The following is a 24,527-nucleotide window of genomic DNA, read 5'->3' as shown; positions in this document are numbered from 1 at the left end:
CAACTCGTGCACAACACATCATCTATGGCATGACTGGTTACAGGAACCAATTAAGGTAAAGTCAGGTAGGTTCTGTAGCCCCATCCATTTCAGTTGTTTATCTCAAATTTTCCTTTTATAAAATCGGCTGCCAGATGGATGGTTCTTTCTGCCTGGACACTTGGACACCCAATCCATCCATAGCTGGCATGGGAAAAGCTGTCAGACTCAAAGTGGCTCAGCCTTCACTCTGAGCTGACAGGAACTTTCTCACATAAAAGCACATAAAAGGAAAAATTTATAGTGCTAAGAAATAAATCTCAACACCACCACAAAAACACCCCAAAACACACCACACTGGCTCCCTACAGCGAGGGGGAGAGACTAACACACAGGGAAATTTATAGAGGTACAGAAAGTAAAGTCTAAAGCATTTTTTTTATAAACCCCCCTTGTCCCAGCCCCAGAACTTACCGGGGAGAGGAATATGGATTGGGAGACTGCAGGTTCTGCTCGATCCGACGGTAGTTGTGGATTTGTGTGGGGACTGGGATGGGCACAGAGTGTCCGTACTTGCTGCTGGAAAACTGCCCTGGCCGGCTGTGGAAAGGAGACACACAGAGACAACCTCCTGTAAGGGCTGGGCCTTCAACAGGTAATTGGAGATTTTATCTTCACGAAGCAACTGCACAAGGGAGCATCCCCTGGGCTGCTCTGGGGCTGTGGGTTTGCACCAGGGGGTGGTTCAAAGTCATATCAAAGGGAAGTGGCACCACACATCTCCTGGAAACAGACACCTTTCCTCCAGCACCGTTCCCACCCACAGCCTGATGTTAAAACCTACACCCAAGCGCACCACTCCCTCCAGGAAAACCAGAGCCCTGCTATTTCAGGCCATGGCTGGCCTAGTTTCCAGCAGCTCAGATCCACAGCCAAGCAGGCAGCACTGGGCAGGGGCTGAACATACGTGGCTCACAAAGGACACCGGCACAGACTTTGCTGACAAGAGCTACTTGTGACTGACTCATGCAGAGGCGCTGCTGCAGCCACGGCATCTCCGTGCAAGTCTCACACCACGAAGGGAATGTAGTGGTGTAGATCAGAGTATTGGCAAGTTAACTACAGGGTAGAGAAGGCAACTCAGGGGAAAAGGAATTTGAGGGGCAGGAGCTGGTATCTATATACCCATCAAGGACAAGATAGAACAGCACCACGTGCACAAAATGGGACAAGTCCATTCTGCAAATTTCAGGCTCCTTCCATCCAAGCAGGTTAACAGGCTCATGTCTGATACCTGTTCCCCCAGGTTACTCTTGGCCTGTCCACCAGGCTACACACATACCCAAACCCCAGGCTGTACAAAACCTATGCAAATACCACATTTTACTAAGTAGCCGCCTAAAGTCTTTTCCCAAAAGCCCCAGAATTCCAGGATTAATTGCCATGGCAATGCTATTTACAACTGCCAACACCAACTGCAGGGATGTTGAACAATTACAGGAAGATCCTATTGGTAATGAAGGCTTCTGCAATCTCCCTCATTGCTAGTCGAGGACACACACCTGGGTCTGCCCCTGACAAGCTGGAAGCATCACTCCTTGGGGTCTAGAACTTGGAATGGAAATATTTCACATGACATGAAAGGATATACTCAATTCAGCAAGAACACACACATGTGCTCAGGGGAAGAAAGAAGAGTTTGTGACTTATTTGGCAGTTCAAAGCGTCCCATTACCAGAATTTCTGTTTTGAGGAAGGTCATGGCATTCTGTGGTTTACAGTGACAGCACTGAGTAAAGCTGATCTGCAGGAAAGTGTCTGCACATCTCCACAGAGTGCATGTGAAGACACTCCTCCTTCACAGGAGAGCCAAATAACTGGAAGAGATCTTTCATCAAGGCTGAATGATCAAATGATTCCGATCTTTTCATTCCTCTCTCAACTTTTTTTAAGTTCCATATATCCTTCCTTGTGTGCTCTTATTTTTTCCACCAAGAAACAGACTCTATTTCCTATTTGTGTCCAAAAGGCAGCATGGATGCCCTGATTCTTCACTGACACACAATAAAATAAAGGCATTCAAGGTTTCCAGTAGCTCAGCAAAAAGGTGAGGCTTTGATGTATCTGCCTTCCATGAGTACTAAACATGGTGTTGTGACAGACATAAAAAAAACAAAGCTTTAGCAAGAAATCTGAAGGTTCACATAAACCTTGTACTCACTTTGAACATACATTTCAAACACTTTCTTTTCTATCTGATCAAAATTCTTTGTCAGAAAAGAAGTTCTTGGGAAAAAGGATCTTCCCTCTCCCCAAGAGCTTTATCATTTCCTTCACATGGTGGGGATTGAGATCCTCCCACTCCCCAAGAGTTACTTATTTCCTTCACATGGTGCAAGTTGCAAAGGAAATGATCCAAATGAGGTGACATACACTAAACCTGCTAACTGGCCTCAAGCCCTAAAGAATGCAATTGACCATAAACCTGCAAAGTCCAAGAGATAACACTGGAACAGGAAATTCAACTACTTGGCAGTAATTAAAAGCTCTTTGAAAATGGTATTAAATCCAGTGCTGTGGGGTACATCCAGGAAATTACCTTTCATTAGACTTAGGAAGCATCTTCAAGGAAGCATTTGAAAAAAAGAATTTTTTAAAAAAAGAGGATCAACTATTGGCATGTTTTAATTCTGTCCAGTTCTTAATCTCTTAATTAAGAACAAGGAGAGTTGTCCTAGAGCATACCATGACATCCTGTGGAAAACCCACTGCTGGTCACTCTGAAACAGCCCTTGTTTTCTGTCCCAGATGGACAGCAGCCAGCATTGCATGCAAGCCTGGAGCCACACATGGAAGGGAGCTGCTTCCAAGTGAGCAGAGAGAGGGAAAACCAGGAGTCCTCTGCAGCAGTGGAGCCAAGTGCTGAACCAACAGGTCTCGTGCCATCCACAGGGAAGAGCACTGAAACCCAGTGAGGGCACACCTGGGTGGCACCAGTTCTGAACAGCACAGGAATGAGCTTTTCTGTGTTACTTCAAGGCAGATAGAAAAGTGGGAAGTAGCACTAGAGGGTTTGGAATTGGCTCCACAGAAGTTGCTGAGAATTGACAGGAAAGACAGTGAGAGTGGAAACATGTTTAGATCAAAGCCTCTGGCATTGACTGGCCACTCTGGGATCCACTAGAAAATGATGAGGCCAGTTTGGTGAACACTGAGAAGTGGGCAGCATTTGTGGTCAGCTTCCATGAATTTCCCCTCACTGCTGCCCAGAAGCAAGGCCAAATCCTTTAATAGAGACTGATCTCCAAAATGCAAAGGAATCAGTTAAGGAATAAGCTGTTAAAAAGCTTAGCAGGCGATGGCATAAGAAGCCTCATGCAATTAAACTCCACACTGTGGCACACGCTTGCCAATTAATCTGATCATGTCAGCAAGGCTCTGAGCTATATTATTCTCTGTTAAAATTGTATGCTTTGAGGCTATGTTTTGTCATTTTCTGGGCTCTGTTCATGTAACAAATGTGTTCAACACACAGCCCAGGACTACACTTTCTTCTTAGAAAAGATTTTAGGGTCATCTGTCTCCCAGTGTGAAATCCCCTTAAACCATCCTCCCCCTGACAGGTGCCACATTGACAGAACAGAAGATGAAAGCTGTCCTGATTCCCCAGCAGGCAAGAACAAGATGGGAAGCAACACCAGCAGTTCCCTGCAAGCCAAGCACATACCCTAAAGCTTCAGGGCCCAGAGTCAAGGGGATCACCTTCCACAGATCATTAACACCTTCAAAATACAAAAGTGTCTGGCCCCAATGGGCAGCTGGTGCTGTTACATGTGGGCAGCTGTCACCTACAACACTTCTAAAGGCCAAAACTGAGTTTAGAGCAACTGGTTTAGTTGGAATGAAACCCATGACCATGCCTGTTTGCATATGTTCCTCCTACTCCTGCATCCCTCACTAGCAAACAAGGTCCAGTATCAGCATTACTTTACAGAGACACAGCACAAGGAGCTTTTCAGCAAACCACAAACAACTAAACAGGCCCTCATCTGTCCTTCAACAGCAAGGGGAGATGAGCAACACTCCCCCACACTTGCCCAGTAACTCAAGTCCATCCTAACTTCAGCCTTGGATGAAGTGTTCTGCTCTAATTCACTGCATGAATTAGAAACAAGGGTCTTCAGCTGGAGTTCTCCCCACCTCTGAGGGCTGGGCACTGGGGGGACAAGCAGCACATACGTGCCAGTGGAGTACATTTACCGTCTGCTTGAGAACAAACCCTGCCCCTGCAGGGAACAGAGTTAATTCCAGCTCTCCTGTGTTCTCTCCCAGCCTCTCCTGAGAGCCAGAAGAGGGAGAGCCAGGCTTAGTAGTTGGGACTGATCAGTGCCCAAGGCTGGGGAGTTTCTCCTGGGTGTTTCTTGTTACCCATTAATTAAGACAGGAGATGTGGATCTTGCCCATTGCACCAACAGCTGTAAAATCCCCCCAGTCAGTGGGACTTCAATTATTCAGTGTTGCACAGACACCACCAAACAGTTTTTCTTACCCGGATGGGCTTGGAGAACTGCTGTACGGGGGTGATGGAGATGGTGTCCTTCCCTGGCTTTCCAAGCCTGCTGAAGTCACCAGGGAACTCCTGAGGAAAACAGAAAGAACTCAGCTGTCAGAGCCTGGGAAACAACCCTGCTTCCCTCCTACAAGGCACAGCAATAGAGCTGTGTCTGCCCAGCACTTCATCAGTGGGAGCTCTGGGGACTGTCATCCTGCTCCCACCACGTCAAACTGAAAGTGGTCAGAACCAGGCAGGTGACAGACATCCCTGAAAAAAAGGCTAACTCAGGAAAACTTCCCTCCCATCCACCAGAACACCTCAGTCCCAAACACCCAGCAGGCTCCAGTGGCTGGACAATTTCAGGTGCCTAGGTGGTCTTACCCACTGTACATCAGGCTGTCCTGGATTGGTTTCCCTCCTGCAGCCTCAGCAGTTAGATCACCTGAGGGACAAGGAAGAGCAGAAACAGATTAATTCAAGATAATTTTCATAAAAATCTTTATATTATAACAATTGAGATTTTGTGTAGAATTTCCTGCTCCTGCAAGCCCTGCTGAGCTGTTCCTGAAGTCAGTGTTTTGCAAACCACATGTGGGCTGAAGCTGAAGTTCATGGTGGTTGCTGTGTAAGGATGCTGAAGTTTTGGAAAATTTAGGCTGAAAGCAAGTCCTCTTGGAAGAGGGCCAAAACCTGACAATCATTTGAAGCAACAGGTCCATGTCCACTTGGTGCAAGTCCCTGGCTGCTGTGTAAAAGTGGTGCAAGATACTTTAGTGCTTTGGAACATCCCTGTCCTCCATGGCAAAAATCCAGGGCAGCCAAATGAGCTGGCAGCTGGATACACAACATCTGAACACTGGGAACATGAGCAGCGCCAGACAAGTGTGTACTGGTCCCACCACTGATTCCAGGGAAAACACAAGCTCCTCCTTTATCATAAGGGTTGCAGAGATCTTCCAGAGATTACTCTACCCTTCCAAATTCCTATTTTAATACAAGTGGTGGAACAGTGAAAGGAGGAATCACAGCATTTATCACCACCAAGTTCCAGCTCAGCAAAGCACCACACACATGGGCAAGGTTGAACAATGTCCTTCTGCTGGTTACAGACTTGTGCATGGACATACTTGGGCATGTGGCTGAACTGAGGCCCTGGTTGTATGTACATCTGTATTTTCAAGCAACTCCTATCAAAGTAGAAATACATAACGGTCCTAAAATTAAATTTAGAGCATCTGAAGAAAAAACAATTTTTATTTTAGTTTTTCTCAGGGATTTTTTTCAAGTGTAAAATCCAGCTTGCTGGCTGAAATCCTGTCTTGGACTGTGATGCTGAGTGAAACTGAAGACAGGATAACAAGGTACAAGCTTCTGTGAGAGAGAGACTTTTCTCTGTGAGCCTATTTATCTTCCTTTCCAGTTGGATTTCCAGGTTCAATCTCTTATTGAGGTCTTCAAGTAATCTTTACTCTCAAATCCACTCTTTAAAGGTAATTACAAAATATCCTATGAAACTAGCCAGTGAGCCTAATGTCTCTGCCAGCTTGAAAACAAAACCATTCTACTATTCAGTCAAAACAGACAAGTTTAATCACTCTTTCAACTTTTTAATATCTATCCTTAACATCCACATCCCCCTCTGCTCAGAATATTGGCATTTTCAGAAACCACCTTACTTGAGAACTGCGCTGGGACCATGACAAAGTCATCTGTGTCACAGGAGGAATTCTTGCTGCTGCTTCCTGCAGAGTCCTTGGATCCATGCAGAAACCCAGGAGAATCCTGGGTAGGAGATGCCAGTGCCTTCTCCTGCAGCTGCTGCTGCATCTCTCCAAGGGACTGCTAATTCAAGGAGAAAACAAACACTGGCTTCAGCACAGCTACTTCATCATTCTGCTCCATTCTTTAAACTGAGCTGTACAAGGCTACAAACAACATTTTGCTGATAAACCAGGGCTGATGGTTTGCCAGAAGCAGCTGTTCAGTTTGCTGAAAAGGAAGAGCCTTTTATGTCCCTGTCAGAACAGCGCATCTTTTGTTACACAAAACATACTTCCAGTGTGTCTGATGCTCCACAGATAAGAAAAATTCACTTGAGGTTATTTGCATCCCTCTGCTGAGGTTTTCTGGATCAACCACACATTTTCTACTAACTCAGTATGGGTGGGAACATGGGAGGAGCTTTCAAAGATACTTTTGGTTGTTCTTTAGGTTTATGTTTTTTCTGTTTTGTTCTTAAACACAGAACCATCTGGTCTCTATTTGTGCTTTTGCAGCACTTGGTAACATGGAGATAAGTGTTCCTGACCTTCCAAGACCACCCCGTTCTGCTGTACTGCTGCTAAGGAGCTAAAGAAAGGCCCAAAAGAGATTAAACTTTCAGCAGATAAACAGCCCACAGCTGTCAGAGCCAGGACAGCCCCCAAAAAGTCCCATTTTCCTGCTTCCTTCAGCTAAATGATGAATAGCCCACAATCCCCTCACACTGCAGACAGATGGAGGAGGCTGGATGGTTTAAGAAAGCTTTAAGGCAGCTGAACTGCCCATGGAGCAGATCAGTCTTTATCCTAATGCATTTTCAGGCTGAGAAACACTTCAAGCAGCTTTCACTTGGGCCTCATTACGACCTTGCTCACCCTCCAGAGACTCTCCTGCTGCCCCTGTGGGGACTCCCTCTCTCTGCACACAGTTCATACAGGTGGAAGGAATTTTCCAGCTGTCAAAGTTGTCTCTTTTCCACCCAAACTGTGAACTCTGCCCTGCAGATGTAGCATTTCTTCCCAGACTGAGCCAGCACACTTTCATCAGCAAAGCCTCCAAAGGCAGAGCAGGAGAGGTGCAGTAAACCCCTTATATGGGACCCTCTTCCAGTCTGGCAGTGATTCTGTACCATCCTTAAGCTTCCCAGACCAGGAAAGCTCAGGAGAGTGAGTTTGCTTTTCACGCCATCTGCTCATTCCTGGAGTCTTATGGCCAGGAGGGCCTCAGCCAACCACCCTCCACTTCAGGCTGCAGGGAGGAAGCTCTCAGGGACACAGGTATGAAACATTCAGAGAGGAGCAGATCTGTCTTCTCTGCCCAGCTCACATCATGAGCACCTACACCAACTTATGCTGGTGCCCCTCAGCCTTTCCCATACCAAATTGAGATACTTTTGCCCAGGGAAACTCGGAGAACAGAGAAAAGAAAGCAGTCATGCCAGGAAGTAAAAAGTCCCATCCTTCCCCCTTCCCTTACCAATCACACCACCAGCATTCCTGAGTTCAAAGTCAAAGGCAGCTTTCACCAAGAGCCTTCAAAAACAACCTTTCAGTTCAGTGAGCTGGAGGAATGTCACTGCACTGGTCACTTAAATATCCTGCCCTCCAGAAAAGTTTTCACCATTTTGAGTAACCGGAGACAAAACCCATCAGTTCTGATCATCTTTCACGAGACCACTGGACTGTAGCAGACCACTGGACTGTGGCAGGTCTGAGCAAACAGCTCTGCTGAATGTCCCTCTGTGGTGCCTGGACATGCTGGACAGAGGAGGTGGATATACTGCCAGGCTGCAGAGATGTTGCTTGAACACACAGAACGTGCAGCCAAGGAAGCAGAGCTATACCCTGAATTAGCAACCAGTTTGAGTTCCAAGGAGCTTTCCACCTCTGCCAAGACAAGCTGGTGTCGTTCATACCAAGTTCTTTCATAAAGGCTTTTCATCCAACAGGCAATGGCACACTGAAATATGTCTTGGGGAGAGCCAAGACATATTTCCTTAAGGTAAGCCAACCTTCAGTATCCAAACTCTAAACTGGAGAGAACACTGCACCAAGCCTAGCAAAAACTAGTGTTCAGTGACTTGCACCAGGAGAGTGCAAAAGCAGACCTCACTTCAAACACACAAGCAGGGAAACCATTAACATGAACAGTGCATCCTCTGAGCTGTACTTACAGGAGGTGATGTCAGGTGGGAAGTGGATGAGCTGCTAGAGGAACTACCAGAGCCAGAACTGGGATAAGAAGGCATTGGCACGGAAGCAGCTAAAACCAGAAAAAGAAAAAAACCAAAGGAAGTGGTTAAACCAAGATCAAGCAGTAATAAAAAGCCTTCTTCATCTTTTCCCATGAGGTTTATCTCATGTACCATCGTGTGTCTCATGTATTTTATGTGGTCAGTTACAGGAGAACTAAAGAAAATCAGCATTCTGTTCAGTTATGTGATCCACATGCATCCATTCCACCATGCACACTCTCACAGGACTGAGAACTCCTGACCAAGGTCAGATGCCCACTCAACAGCTGACCAACCCAGGTAGCAAGATGGGTTTTGCTCTAAAGAGCCTCCAGAGCATCTTTGCAAATGCAGGGAAAGAGAAACAGAAAAGTGAACTGAGTTGCTCATGTCTGGGGCAGAAGCCAGGAGCTAGACCATACCCTGACAGATTCTTCTCCATGAGACCTCATGGCTTGGCACACATACATCAAATATTGGGAGGTGTGTGCCAAGTTAAACACATGCCTACTCAAAGCCTATGTGTTTGCTGTCCAAACAGCCACTCGGGCATCCCAGGCCACATGCTCCTAGCAAAAACTCAAAACTCAACAAAAAACCCCCAAGGGGGTTTCCCCAAGGAAATAGTGCATTGCTTCCTGTAGCTCAGCTTGGTCACTTCTACAAGTTAAACAAGTATTGGTCATTTAGTATCTTTGTACAGAAATTATTTCCACAGCACAGGCCATCCCTGAGTCCCTTCCTTTTATGTTCTGTTGTTCAGTACAGGAACTGCTGATTTTATTCACTTCATTGCTGCACTGGCCTTTGTAACCCTCACAGAGGCCTAAATCTCACATTGAAAGCCTTGGTTAACACTGACCTTCAGGCAGAAGAGATGATTAAGGCATCAGAGGAGAAAAGAATATTTAACTCCAATGACTTATGCAAGTGAGGTTCAGTAAATAACAGAAGAGCTCAGCTCAGCCAAGCAGGGAGACACTCAAAGGTAACTATGGCTGTTCAAAGGACTTTGAAGTAGTTAGTGGTTCAAATTCCCCAGTCCACCTGCACAAGACTGAACAGCACAGAAGAGCCAAAAATCCCCACTTCAAGGCATCCTGAAGTCAGATTTTACACTGGAACCATTTTGGTATTTGAATGACTTAAGATAAAGATCAGAGACAATGTTTAATTGAGGAGAGGAACACTTTGCTGCTCTTCCATTATGCTGGCAGAGAATTAGCACCTTCTATCAAATTTCTACTTTTACAGTACCTGTGCTAATGACTCCATACCTAATACAAGGGAGATTAATAACACCTAAAAGAAGAATGGTTCTGTCTGAAGTAAAACTACCTCTGTCATTAATCCCATTAGATACTACAAAGTACTTACTCTATTCAACAGGCTAGAAAAATAAAAGTCCATCTCTCTGCAATTAACTGTTGAAACAATGTTCTAATGATAAAAGAATGGGAAAATATGCCCTTTAATAAAAGGCTTTAGGAAATCTTTCCATGCAGCCTATCAAAGAAGGTTAAAGGATGACTGGATCAGTCTTTTATCACAAAGAGAGCAATCACTGAGACACTGAATTGCTCAGTCTGAGAGAGATGTAACAAGACTCAACAACAGGAGAGAGAGGCCAAAGCAGTGTAGACTTAAAATACATATTTTAATGTAACTGACCCCTTTAACAGTTTAAGCAGGGTCACAGTGATTTCCAGCCTTTGGCAACATTAACAAGTAGGAATCCAGGGCACTATGGTGCGGGGGCTGGACACACTTTTTAGGTTCTGCATCTATTCTGCACTAGATTTAGTGCCCTTGATGGGCTGTGTTGTTGTAACACACTGCTCTGGCTCCTGTACAGCAGCAGGGATGGAGATATCCCGAGGATGGGTGTTCTGGGAGGTCAGTCAGGGGCTTGGCATGGAGAGCCACTCCACCCACAGCCAGCACAGCTGCTTCCCCTCCCCATGCTCAGGGAACACACACAGAGGCCTGAGAACTTGCCTGTAAAATGAAGAGCTCTGTCCTGCCTCTATCAAGCTGCTTTTGATCTCCACAGTCCTCCCACAGAGCCTACAGAGCAATCCCTAGGACCTTCCCTATAGATTTAATACTAGAAAGGAGGAAAAAAAAAGGTCTACCCCCCACTATTTATCCTGCCAGCTGCTACAGAACAATTGACCCGTGTACAGACAGCCCTTCCTGTTATGGAAGGGTGCTTTTAAAAAAAGATAAGTGAATTCTCTACTGTATCCACACATGCCTGCTGCAAGACTTGCAACACACTGTTCATTTTTCCTGGAATTAGTATTTTTGTTAGAGTCATTCCCAGTTCTCTCACAAGGTCCCCTCCAGTCTATTTTGGTTCTGTGATTATTGATTTAAACCTGGCTGGAATTGAGACACTTCTATTTTTGACTATTTGCTTCAGAAAGCTTTTCATTAATCAGGAGGGAAGACAAGCTGGCAGACTTTGCCATTATCATCTGAAACTCAAACTCAGCTGCATGAAGCACTCCTTTAGATACAGCCTCTATTAATCACTGTTCTTATTTAAATCCCTTTGAACGCCCCAAATTCACACTGTAATGCTGTGAGCTCCAACTCAGAAGGTCCTGACACTCCAGACTTTGATGCATGTAGAACCATGAGGTTTGGCTCTGACAAACCCTCTCTGACCTCCACATCCCTGTTGGGGCATTTTTTGGTGTCAGCCATGTAGGCCAGCTTGAAAGAAAGACACCTGCTTCCATCTCCTCCACACACCCAGGCACTCCCAGTTCAAAATTAAAAAGGGTGCAAACACTTGGCTCATCATGTTTTCAGTTGAGTCTGAATGTGGGGAATGTTAACATGAATTGTAGGCCCCCACCCAAATCCAGAAATTGCTGGATTGTAATTGTAATGTAAATAAGACTGTTTTCATAATTGTCCTCTCCAACTTGCTCCAGCAACAAAACAGTCATCCTGCACATTGTGTAACCAATGCCAACTGGTTTCAAAATGGGAGAACTGGGAGCCATAAAGGCAAGTCTGTGCTCCAGCTGTGTGGATCCTGATACTGGATCCTATACTTGTAAAAATAACTTCTGACATATCATCCTACCAGGGGCTCAGTTGTCCTAAAAATATCCAACCCTCAAGTTTTATAGAAAAACTTTATTTGGAATCTGAGTTCTACATACACTGGAGAGATGCACTTTTCTGATTATCTGGATTCAATTAAAACCACTCATCAAAAAGTCCTTTAACTGCAATCTCTGACAAGGCAATAAAGTTTGAGTACAAACTCTAAAAGGAATTGTCCAAATAAACTGCTTTTTAGAGCTTAAAAGTCTGCAGCATCAAAATCTTTTATATGCATAAGTCATGAGGATTTTTTGATAGTTTTCACCTGAGTATTTTATGTACAGTAAGATTTAAAAGATGGCAAAAGTCAAGCTAAGCCTGACAGGTATTTCAGACACCGAACCACCCGTGCACTTCTGAACTATAACTGCTCACCTTTCATCCCCTCTTAACTCAGAGTCAAGGAGGCAGCAGCTGCTCATTCATTAAAGGCAGGAGCAGAAAAACCTCCAAAATATTCTGCACGGGTACCAATTACAATGTGTTTATTGAGAGAAGACTTGCACAAGCATCTAATTATGCCTTCTCATGTGTTATTACTGTAACACACAGCCCCATACCATATGCTGATCAGACCTGGCTACAGACAGACGACAGTCTGACTAGACACAGCATTTTAAAGACTTTATTAATAAATTTTTACACATCTAAAGCACATGCTTAGTCACAGGTACAAAACCCACAATATAAAATAAATCATAAATAAACAAAAAAAATAAAAATAAAGTACACCATCTTAGTTAACAAAGCCCAAATGCCCTGAACACAGTCTCCAGGGAGGGAGATGAGAGGAGATATATGAAAACAACCATCCCTCAAAACAGCAGGGAAGAAGAGGCACTTGTCAGAAATGTCTTATTGAAAGTTTTTTGAAAGAAATGTTGATTTTGCTGAAGCATCTCAATAAACATGCAAATGTATTCCAACGAGGGGTATCCCCTTGCCTTAGCAGCTTCAAAATTATCCACCTGGAGAACGATCTACATTTGAGGACTCACCAGTTTTCCAGAATTCCAAAGCTACATTATATTACAAAAACTCAGATGTGAATGACTTAGTGGTAGCTAATTATCAGCTCTCAAGGAGAGCAAGAACACACGGCACACTGTTCCTTCCCCAGCTCTCCACTGCAGGTCTGAGGGCTCTAATTCAGCCTGAGAATGACCACTGTGGTTCAGATGCAGCTCTTCTTCCCTTTGATATTTCCTACACTTGTGATGCTGAGCCACATGTTGAGATGAAGCAGCACAGCAAGGTTTTGGACTCACCCTAGCTCTGCACACAGAGTCAGGGGAGCCACCCCCTGAGAACTGCAGCCTTGCCAAGACACATTTCAGCTACAGCCATGCAAGGGTCAAGCCCACTGCCATGCTAGGCAGCATTCCATAAATCTCAGGTGAGGTTTTCTCATGGAGATCACCATAACCTGACCTTTGCTGACACATTTCTCTCCCCTGTCAGAAATCAAAAAGGCCACAGGCAGCCTTTCTCCTCCAGGCTCTTCAGCACACTTCCCAGGGGCTCTAAACCATCGCTGGCAGTAGCAGAGATCTCACAGCAGACTAAAAGAACTCTCTCCTCCACTAGCAGATTTTTGTGCACCACAACTTGAACATCTCCAGCAACAGGTTGATATTTCTCCCATGCCTTCAAAACCAGTAGCAGTCTCTCCTGCCTGGAGAGGACTCCAGGCTGTGGACATATGTCCGGAGGTGAGGATCAGCAGGGCGACGGAGAGGTCTGGAGTTTGCATAGGCCTTACCTGCCTGTAAAGGTGCTTTTTTTCTTGGTCCTTGCCCCCACACCATTAACCTTGGTGCAGCTGGGGGCAAAGGCTGAGCTACAGTCTCCTGCTCATAATGGCACCTCTGGTTCCTGCACAGCAGGTGTGCACAAGCTGGAAACTGGGGCCAAGTCAGGAGAACCCTCTCCCGTTTTTCCGGGGTTTTCTGCTCCCCTGGCCAGTGAAGCAGCGGGACAGCCGGAGGTAGGAGATGAGTTGGTGAGCGTGCAAGAACATCCTGAGGGGGAGATCTTCTGCCCACAGGGGGATCAGGCTCCAAAGGGCTTTTCCCACACAGCTGCAGGACAGCAGGTGCCAGGAGCTGGGCTGGCTTAGGCACGGCCCTGCATGGCCTGGCCCGTGTCCCAGGGCCGGCCTCACGTCCCACTGGCACAGGTGGGTTTAGGGCCCTGGCTGCTTTGAAAGCACCCCTGAACCAGAAGCGTCTTTTCTTGCCCGCAGGACGATCACCTGAGTGCACAGGTAAAACCTCATCAGGGACAACTCAGAAATCCTGCTCAGGTGGCAGGAAAGCAAGAGAATGTCAGGAGTGATGTGGATATCAGACAAGGTGTGTCGACCCATGGCACACATCCAAGAGGGAAACTGGGTTTGTGCTGGACATGTTTCCTCCAAGACCTTGGACTGGGCACCCCAAATTAGTCACTGATGAAGATATTTGGTGCTGTATTTACTCAAGAGATTAAACATCCAGGAGAATCCCTCCAGAGAAGACAACCATACGCAATTCCACTAACCCAAGTCTCCTGGCCAAAGAACTGTGATGCCCCACACACTAGAAGAAATTCTGAATTGTTTTTTGAAAACAAGCCTCTGAAACATAATACATGTGGCTGCAACTTTTCCAAAGTTTTGAATCAAAAGGACGAAGAGAGAACTTGCAATGGAAATCTGTCTTTGTATTGGCCAGCTCCCACAGACTACCAAATGTAACCCTTCTAAAACAAGATGTATCAAGAACTTCCATGTAAATGATGAAACAAGATTGGGTAACCACAAAATTTGGCTTTTGCACAGCAAACCTGGAAAGCAGGGCCAAGAGTGCCAGTTTGCACCATTCATTAGTCTGAATGGTCCTACAGGTGAGGATGAAAAGCAAGATCATGATGCTTAATTCTGTGTACCTACAAGCACTCCACTGGCCAAGCACTTCACACAAAGTGGCTGAATCCATTTCAAAGCTACATTTGCTTCTACTTTAAGTTTCTAAATATCTCCCATATCATCTCTTTGAAGATAACTCAGTAAAATTAAATACATTTTGATGGCAAAATCTGGACATGACACAATAATAAACACTGAATCCCTGCCTAAATAACTAAGGAAACATAAAGCAGTATCATTCTTTCCTTTTGAACTAACAGCAAAGAAAGTCGGGCCATGGTTCAAAAAAGAGTTGTAATCAAAAATGCAATACTTACATTTTTTCATAGAGGCACTTGCATCCAAGAACGGGTGATGGAAAAATTCATCTGAAAAAAATCAAGAACAATGACTCAGTGAAAGAAAAGGACTGTAAGAAGTTTACCAAGCAGATAAAGCGCAGGAAGTTACAGTATTATACAGTGATTTTTTCCATGCAACAATGGAAGCTGACTGACAGCATATAGAATTGGTCTATAGAATTCAGGCTGGAGACTGGATGCAGAACCTGTTCATGAAAAAAGGGTGGGAAATTAGTCGGATCCCTGGCTGCTCAGGATGGTGAGTCACCCTAAATGTTGGCAGCCAGGGGAGCTGTATTTATTACACTGCACAGCCAGACACTCCATGGGACAGGAATGATGGACAAAAAGACTTCCACTGAGTGATCTTCCATGATGTACAGACTCAAACCCATCGTGCACTGAGGGCAGAAATGCACTTTTAATGGGCCACCCCAGAACCACAGCCCAGAACTCCCTCCCTTTCACATCAAACACAACTGCTGCTTCCTCCCCTCATCATGGGAATTCATTCTACACATACAGGCCAAGGAAAGCTTCTGTCCTGGCTTGCTGAACACTCTCTACATGTTTGCCTGTTCTCACAAGTAGCCACTTCTCCCAGATCCTTCATCTCTGATTCACTGCAGCTCTGTGCCAGAGCTCTCTCCTATCACCATCAGCAACTCAGTCTTTTGGGAGCGTCAGCCATGGATCAACACTGATTACTGAGCTTCAGCTTCTTTCCCAGAATGGATTTCCTGTTGCAACACCCAAGGTTTACAAACTTCTTCTGTAAACAGCTCCTCTTTGGTGACTGAGCTTTCCAGAAAGTAGTCATAGTTAGTTGTTTGTCTGCTTTTTAACCTTCAACAATCCCTGTCTCCCCAGCCTCTCCTCACCACTGCCATGCCAGGGTCTTGTAGCCAGAGCACAGTGGTCTGGAAAGCAGCCCAAGACAAGGACTGGAAATCTTCAGCAGGGAAAGCTGGCATCTCACAGATCAGATCTGCTATGGATGGTGAACATCCCCATCCTGTGGGAGCTGCTCAGCTGCTGGGGTTTCCTGCTTCTTTGTCAGCCTGCTGCACTAGAGGAGGGTACCATCCCTCAGCCAAGCTGACTCAACTGAGGGGGTGGAAATGATGATTTCTTTCACTTTTCCCCCTCCCTGCTCCAAACTGCTCATTAGCTGTGCTTGCGAAGCAAAATTCAAACAACCCAGCTTGTAATCATCAGCAGGAAACTTGCAACTTGAAACCCTCCTGGTTTTCTTCTAGATAATCTTGAGATTGCAGAGAGCATCAGTTCCTGGCAGAAGAGCAGCTGGGACACACAAGTAAATTAAGTTTCAAGATGATGAGTTACTGTTGTGTGACTCAACTGAGCTCTGTGGGGGTCACTGTGACATCTCGAGGGTCTCAGGGAACAAGGAGCAGCAGGAATCCCTCTCCTCTAGGGACATGCCAATTTATTGATAAATACATCATTAAGGACAGGAAAAGTCTCACTACTGTAAGATGTACTGTAATTGCTGTCCAGAGTGATATCAAAATCTTCTATCTCAAATTTCCAAGAGTTAGATGTGGACTCATGCACTCTGCTCCCAAGAGGTAAAAAACTAGCTTATATGGGCTAAAAAGGTTTGCCAGACAATTTCTGACAGCAGGGAATCAAGAACCTCAGAGATACCTTCTTTTGAAATGCACAGCAGCATGAGAGAAGAGGTAGAGATCCACAGCCCAGATAAAAGACCTGCAGGGAATAACCCTGCCAAGTGATTCAATCCAAGCCAGGCTTTCAGGAGCTTCAACAACTCACTTTTCAAAAGGCTCAATCTCTCACTTTTACACTCCAGTAACCAGTCATTCATCACTGGATAACTATGATCAACCTCAGGTAGTCCACAGTTGCTTACGCAGCTGACCATCCCCAGAAAAGCTTTCCTGGTATCTCTAATCCAAAAGAATAACAGAGAGTGCAAAACAATTCCTCTTCATCACCCAGCATGTGCTGCCCAGCAGGAAACAACCCACCTGAGCAGACAAGCAAAAAAAAAACTCAACAGAAAGCCAACCCTCAAACCCCAGAAATATCAAGCTATTTTACCCCAAGTGTGACTAAAAAGCAGCATCCTGAACACACACAGGATGTGTTTGCCTTTAGATGACCTGGTCCTTTCAGAGATTCAAGGAAAGGCTCCACCTCTGTCTGCTTTCCTCTGAGGCTCTTCAGACCTTTGAGCTGAGCTACAACACATCTGTGAGATGCTGCCAAGTCAGAACCACTGCGCTCACAATGATTCATCTCAGTTTTGAAAGAATTAAGACAAAAGAGGAAATCCTCATGTCAGCCAAGTCAGGAGACTGAGACAAAGGCTCGGCCACTGCCAGATTGAGCCCTGAGAAGGACCAAGGCTTCCTTCCACAGAAATGGGAAAGGAGGGAAGGGTCTGCAAGCAGCTACATCTCCTGGCTCAGATTATCACAGCAAACCCTGAGAAACAGAGGGTAGTGACTGGGTTGTTCAGTAAATGAGCACAGCTTGCAGCTCTGGGAAGGAACTGTGACAGAAAAGCACAGAATCACAACACACATTTTACCTAGCATCACACTTAATCACTGCTCAGAGAGATTATAAAAGCAGAAATCAGGAGAGAGAATGCAAGTAACAAACATATGCTGAAGGTGTGCCAAGTCTCCTTGGTTTACAGAATTGTACTGAAATCAGCACTGACCTTTCCAGCACATAAACTAAACCCCCCAAGATTATGCAACCCTTCAGGCACAGGTGAAATCCAGGTGTCTGGATGATTCTCCTAGCATCAGCCAAAAGTAGAAAGGCTTGTGCAGTGCCAAAAGACACAGAGACAGGCAGCAGAACTCAAACTGGGAGGAGGTCTTACCAAAGTCCATGCGGTCCTTGTGATTACGCTGCAAAAGGCCCAGCAGGAGCTGCCTCAGGTGGCTTGATGTCTCCCTGGGGATGCTAGGATTGAAAACAAAAGCAAAATAAGAGAGACTTGTGGTCTACTTACACTGCTTTTACATATTCAGAAGGCAACTGGCAAATGCAAACTCACTCTATGCCTGCTGGGCCAGGAACACCAGGAGCTCACTGGAGGGAGGCTGATCAGAAAAAGTCTCTATTTTGCCTCTCTGGCTTTCACTCCCCACTGCCATTGTTCAGGCTACAGCTAATTTTGTTTTAGTGGCCTTGCCCATGAGCACCTGCAGATCCTTCCCTTCACAGTGTCATCCCTCTGGTGGCTCAGCTAAGCCCATTCCACTTGCAGTATTTCACACATAATAAATAAAATCACTCCTACTTGCTCTAATGGGAATAAGATCACTAGAACAAAGCAGTTTCCAAGGGGAAGCTTCCAATTAAGACACTGGAGCTGAAATGTATCACAAATTACTATCATTTTATTAAGGCATTTATTTTTCAGTGCAGCTTATGTAAGACTAGCAAGTAACCTTTGTCTATTTGCTTCCTTGATATACGGCATGTATTAATCAAAGACCACTAAGATGAGAGCAACTGCCACCTCAGCAAGCCAAAATTCCTGCAGTTATTACCTCACTTTTCAGCATAGTTAGGAAGAAAATATTCTTTTCAACAGCCTTTGAAACACAGAAGAGCTGGTAAAGCACTGTGCTCTCCCTCACCCCTCAAGCAGATGGGGGAGAGGCCAGGGCAGCTCTCCATAACCCCTGCAGATTGAAAAATGCAGGGAATAAATGAATGGATTAAGGAACAGAAAGCAGAGTTCAGCTCTTGCATAAGTGGATTCAGCTCTGCTGACTTCCCTCCATCCCCAGAAGTGCTGCTGGGAGCTTTGGGCTGGGGCAGAGCTCTCCTAGAGAAGCGTGGGTGGATACAGCTCCTCTCGGTATTAACTCTGTTTATCATGGTTGTTCCCAGCATGGCCCTCATGCTCTGCCAGGCTTTCCCCTCTCCCCATGCTGGGTCAGCTGAGGTGATGACATGTGTGCCCAGCACAGTGATTTTAGCTCTCAGTGGCTCTGCACGTGGCTCTGGCATCAGTCACTGCCCTGAGGCCAAGCCTGACCAATGCTGGGAGAAAAAACCCTTCCTATACCATCTCCACCAACATACCCTACCACAGACAGGCAAAAACAGAGGCTGGCCCAAAAATAGTGGGGGGGAAAAAAAGTGTGCTAGCTAGCACTACCTGTTCAGAGAAACAGGAGATGGGAGGCAATATATGTGTTTACACGTGTCAGTACCACCCAGTTATTTTTCTGTGAAGCCCTAGGCCTTGCTGGAATTTGAACCCAGCAGTTCCAAGAACAGAGAGTGATGGCAAGCATCCCTCATCCTTGTTTGTACTGGAGGAGCTGCTTTTCCATCCCTGATGCTAGAATGGTTTTGTGCACCTTCTTGGGCTGACACAGGAGGAGGCCACCTCCAGGACTCTGGAAGGGATGCAGTCAGACTGAGACTCAGGCAGAGCCTCCCATCAAAAGAGGTGTGTCCCTTGGAAGCACAGTGTGTAATAGAATAACTCAAAGATACCACAGCAAACAGCCTCCTGAAAAATGTATTAGTGCTGGAGTCCTGCAGCCCTGCAGTGTTATCACCATAATTTATTTATCTGTGACACATAAAGCTCTCATTCAAAATGAGTCCATTTCCCAGCTATGACTTTAGCTTTGGCATGGTTTTAAAGCCAAGAAACAGGTACATCAACTCATGGACTTCAGATGGCACAACACAGACAAAGAGGGTGCAGATTAGCAGCCTGTTTGTCTCCTCTTACCTCCCATGTCTGAAGCATCAAGCTTTGTTACTCTTCAGTATTATTCTCTAGGGCCATCTTTTTAAACATAAGCAACAAATCTGCCTCCTTGCCCCCATGACCTGGGATGTACTTTGCCATGCAAACCAGCACAATAAATGTTAATGATTTAGATCAGCACTATTAAAATTGTGAGGCCTTCGGGCTTCTCCTGCCATGGGCTCCCCAGAGTGCTCAGAACAGCATCTCCTCACCTACCAGCAGCAGCAGTGCAGCCAAGGACTGCTTCCCCACTCCATTCCCAAGCCAAAACACTTTCCCTGGCCATGGCAAGGAAATGTGTGCCAGCCTGCATAGCCCCAGGGAAAATGAAACCAAATTGTGGCACTGCTGCAGTCTGAGAAGGAGGTCTCTGGAGTAGTTTTGTGTTTCATCCTGTGCTGGCAGGGCACTCAGGCAGTTTATTCATGTTTACTCAGGAATAGCACAGATTGCAGCCCGTGTTAATGAGACAAACTGACTTTGGAAAGAGGGAATTGTCATTTACACAAAGGCCAGTTCAGATATGACTTCCACAGTGAGAAAAACAACCAGTTTGGATCTGAATTTTGGATGAATTCAGTAGTTCAAAAGTGCAGGTAAGTGAAAAAGGCAAATGCAGACTGTGTGAAGGACTCAAAGGAGGACTAATCCCTACAAGAACAGACAGGCTCTCCTCTTACAGCTGAGTTTCATTTCTCCCCTCGCCAGCACCATGAGCCAAAGAACAGCAAGGCAGAAGGATCAACACAAGAAAACTTACTCATTTTATGGATTAATTTCTCATTTAGTAGGAGGGGCTATCTCAAAGGTGAGCAGTCGTGTTTTGGGCTGCATAGGAAAAACAGAAGCTCTACTTTCTGCTCACACAGACTGGGCTCCAACTATGCAGTCACATTTTTGCTTTAAATTGTTTCTTTGCAGGTGTTTTACTTCATCACACCCTCTGGTTCAATCCAGGTGCCTCAGAGGTAATCCTGGTAGAAATTCGTGCCTTCTCCCCAAATCAAAAAAGGAAGTACTTAAAGGGAAATTAACTGCATATCACAAGTCATTGATAAGAGCTCCAGCTTCTTGACAGTTCCTTCCAGTTATCTCTTGGAACTGTCTGAACTGATAAGGGAAAGGAAAAATCCATAAACAGCAACGCAATGAACTTCCCTGCATATATGGCTGCATTAGGAGCTCTGCCAACTGGCAGCTAACTTTCTGGTCAAAAGAGGCCATCCAGATTTTCGATATATAATCTGGAACTTCAGTCCTGTCTCTGTACCAGGCTGAGGTTTTCTGAGCCAGCATGAGCTTCTGCTTTCAGAGCTCAGAAATCAAAAGGAAAGACCACAGCAACAAAACTAAAATACCCTGACAAATCACAGCACCGAGCAGAGAGGTAACATACACCCTGTTGGGATGAGAGCAGCTCTCTTCCCCCTGGAAACTGCAGCAGTGTCCATTTCCAGGGAGGTTATAGTATTTCCCCCAATACAGCAGGATGGACAGAAGCAGTTGCTGCCCTGACACGTGAGAAATGGGAATGTGATCTGCAGTCAGGTATGGCAGGTTACAGGAGAGGCTGCAGTTTGGCTGCTCGCATGATCCCAGAATTGCCTTGAGCTCTCCCAGAGGCTCTCAGCCTCAGGGGAGCCACGTGTGGAACAGGACCTCTAACTGGCCCTTGGGATCACTAACAGTCCTGAATTTTTGCAATGTAGGAGAACATTGTCTGCAGAGAGACAGAACATCCCAACCCTGGCTATCTGCTGCCGTCTGACTTTCTCTGGGCCACGTCACTGCTGGGTTAAGGAATGGGGAAAGGCAGGAGGCCAAATATTTCAGTCACCTCCCCAAGTGACAAGCCAGTAGCATGCAAGGACAGGTGTAAACACAGAGTAAACAAGTGCCTACAAACACTGACACTGGAAAAATGCTTACTTGGGCATCAGCATCTTGTTTTTCTCATAGAAGAGGCGGAGATCCTGTGGGCTGCTGGCCTGTAGGGGAGAAAGAAACCAGTACATGAAGCAGTTGACCACGAAGGAAAGGGATTAGCATTTCTATTTCATTGCAGCTCTGAAGAGCAGAGGCACATTTTACTTGATGGACCAGCACAATTAGAACTTGCAGGTTGCTTTAGAGTGAAAAGCCAGGCCTGTGCTGCAGGGAAAATACAGCATTTCAACCTGCTGTCATTTTGTCCCTGACCTGGTTCTGTCCTGCTCTGCCCTTCCATGGGCTGAGCTTCAGTGCAGTGGGCTCTGATGCTCAGGTTTGAGCTGGCCTAATAGCCTCACCCAGGAGACTAAATAATTGTAGACGTGATGAGTCCCAAATGATGAATGGCAGATCCTGCTGAGAACACGGATTAATGCTGCAGGGCATTTAGAAAAGGGGCAGGGAGCCTGTTGATGGGCAAGGGATCTGTGAAGAGGCTAGGAACATGAAGCAACTGAATTAGGATTTTCTACTTTAGTTCCAGGAAGCCAGAAGGTCTCAAGCCATAGCTCCTATTTTATTTGTGCAGTAATATACACAACTGCGGGGGATGTTGATGTCCAGATTCCAAATTCTGAGAGATGCGATTAACAAAAAAGGTGGGGGCTAGGCACAAGAGGTTTACAGCTGAGGTTAAAAATAAAATCACCACTAGACAAGCATAGACACATAAAAATCCCCTAATATAAATTCTCCATTTGTTTTCATGCAATGAATAATACAGGCCAGTAAATTAACCCTAGTGTCTCAAGCTTTCCTGCTTAGGCAAAGTTGCTTTATTAAAGGCAGAGCAGGCTGCTGGCATAACACAGACATGAAGGCACACAAACAGGGCAGGAAGATCACAGGGATTCATCTGCAATCAATTATTATTTCAGCAGAGTGTGTAGGAAAGTGTGAATGAGGAGGCAACAGGCAGCTTCTCCTGATGTTCAGGGCAGGCTCAAAAACCCCTCGAGCTTTCCACCTACTTCTGTTTCTAAATCAGAAGCATTTAAGGTCAATTAAGATGCTTAAAATGGCAAATCAGACAGGCCAATCTGCAGATGGCCATCAAAACACCGCTAACATGGTATGGCTGGAAAACCAGCCACATGAGATATTGTTTCAACATTACCTACTCCCTCTGGCTGAAGATGAAAATTAAGGATAACGGAGAGCTCAGTAAAAAAACCCCAAGAGAAACCAAAGGCAGTCTCAAAAGCTGATAGTATCAACACACTCATATAGTACTCATCAGGGCAGTGTTTTTTACACAGACTTACCGACAGGAGCTACACCAAAAATACATCAAAATTAAAGCAGATGTAAACTTTGTTACACAGACACCAAACTGCATCACAACTTCCAATTGCTGCCACTCAATTTGATTCAGGAAAACTCCATTTTACACCTTCCCCTTGCAGATCTTGGAATGTAATTAGATTAATATTTGGCAAACTTTAGGGAGACAAGCATACACACTGCACCAAATGGCCTGGCCACATTGCCCAGAGTGATGACAAATATTCCTGACCACACAACGTACAAGGAGGGGCAGAACTCCAGCACAGGGAGGGAAGGGCTCATTCACTTCAGATACAAGCCTTGGCTGTTTGCTCTGGTCATTTCCTGTTGCAACAGCTCAATTGTTTCACAAATACAATGAAGCTCTGATCTACTTCAAAGACTGTTTTGTCAGAAATTTTCCTGCCAAGAAAGAGAGTATATTCAAAGCAGCACATACATGAAGACCAGTTCATTAGAGAAGGTTTCAAAGTGCTGGCTTGGATAGAAACAAAATTCTCAATGAAGTTTTCCTCATCTTTGTACAAATTCAAGAGATGTGCCTGTAGGGATGCTGTTCCTCTACATTCTGCTGTCCCAGTACAATCTCCACTTGCTCTGCAGGGACCATACCAGGCTGCCAGGCTCCTTTTCACTTGGGCTGCCCCTGAGCCTGCCATTCAAGGTTGGTCCCCAGTGCAGATACCAGAGGAAGGGAGTCATTCTAGTGAGTGCCCAGCACAGACAGCCATGGATCACCATTAATTTGGCAAAACCAACTGCATCCTCAGTTAACTTCATTATTAATTGGCTGAGTCACAGAGCTCTGCTCCCAGTAACCTGTCCACTGCTCTCTTGCTATCATACAATTCAGAAAGAACTAGGACCCTCAGCCACTTTGCTCACCACTCCTTTCAATAAGCAGCGCTTCTATAAGGATCACGGGGAAAAAAAACCCAGAAATGTTTGTAATGCAGTAAAAATGTCACCTAAATTCCCTCATCCAGGAAGCTAAGAACCTAACTTGAAATCTGCCTTCTAGGCAGATACACCCTGCCCAAGAAAAACACCAGCAAAAGCACACTTTAGGCACGTAACAGCCTGACCATTCAAGGTACACAGAGCCAACTTCTACCTGTGGGACAGCACCCATCTATCAGAGGCAGGGATGCAGAACAGCTCAGCTTTGCCTAAGGCCAGGAGGGCACACCAGCAGCTCAGTTCACACCCTCAGTCCCCTCCTCATGTCACTACAGAGCAGCTGCATTTTGGTTTTGTCTACCCTTTCTATATATAGAGGCAATGGGACAAATTCAATCCTGCCACTCTGTTACTTTGTCCTGAGCAGCAGTGGAAATATGTTGAGCCAACAAAGGCATTCAGCAGAACCCTGCCAAATCCCCTTCAGTGCTGGCTGCCTGGAAGTGAACTGCATGTGAAAAGCAGGCAGGGTGGTGCTTTCAAAAGCACTCAGCAGTGGATTTATCATGCTTGGGACATGGCTGGATGCAAAAGCCCAACACTCAGACAGAAGAAGGTCAGAGACATTCACACCTTCTCTGAAGAGCCCTGTCTATTCAACACTC

The 24,527-nt window shown here is 45.6% G+C and overlaps 1 protein-coding gene across 3 annotated transcripts in view; it reads right to left on the bottom strand.

The window, feature by feature from the left end:
* The window catches only part of ULK1 (unc-51 like autophagy activating kinase 1), a 76,616-nt gene that overhangs the window by 19,904 nt on the left and 32,185 nt on the right, over window positions 1-24,527 (bottom strand). For 2 of the 3 annotated variants that reach the window (XM_086856004.1, XM_086856006.1), the window contains exons 10-17: window positions 21,616-21,674; window positions 17,785-17,867; window positions 14,877-14,927; window positions 8,469-8,557; window positions 6,211-6,376; window positions 4,916-4,976; window positions 4,529-4,618; window positions 454-579 (exon numbers count right to left, since the gene is read on the bottom strand). In XM_086856004.1, coding sequence (XP_086712130.1) covers window positions 454-579; window positions 4,529-4,618; window positions 4,916-4,976; window positions 6,211-6,376; window positions 8,469-8,557; window positions 14,877-14,927; window positions 17,785-17,867; window positions 21,616-21,674 — 725 coding nt within the window. The remainder of the gene's footprint in view (window positions 1-453; window positions 580-4,528; window positions 4,619-4,915; window positions 4,977-6,210; window positions 6,377-8,468; window positions 8,558-14,876; window positions 14,928-17,784; window positions 17,868-21,615; window positions 21,675-24,527) is intronic. The other variant, XM_086856005.1, reaches the window with a different exon arrangement.

The sequence above is a fragment of the Cyanistes caeruleus genome, chromosome 18 (assembly GCF_971803275.1).
Source record: "Cyanistes caeruleus chromosome 18, bCyaCae1.hap1.1, whole genome shotgun sequence".
NCBI lineage: Eukaryota > Metazoa > Chordata > Aves > Passeriformes > Paridae > Cyanistes > Cyanistes caeruleus.
The sequence above is the reverse complement of the archived record's forward strand: the minus strand, read 5'-3'. Positions and strand labels throughout refer to the sequence as shown.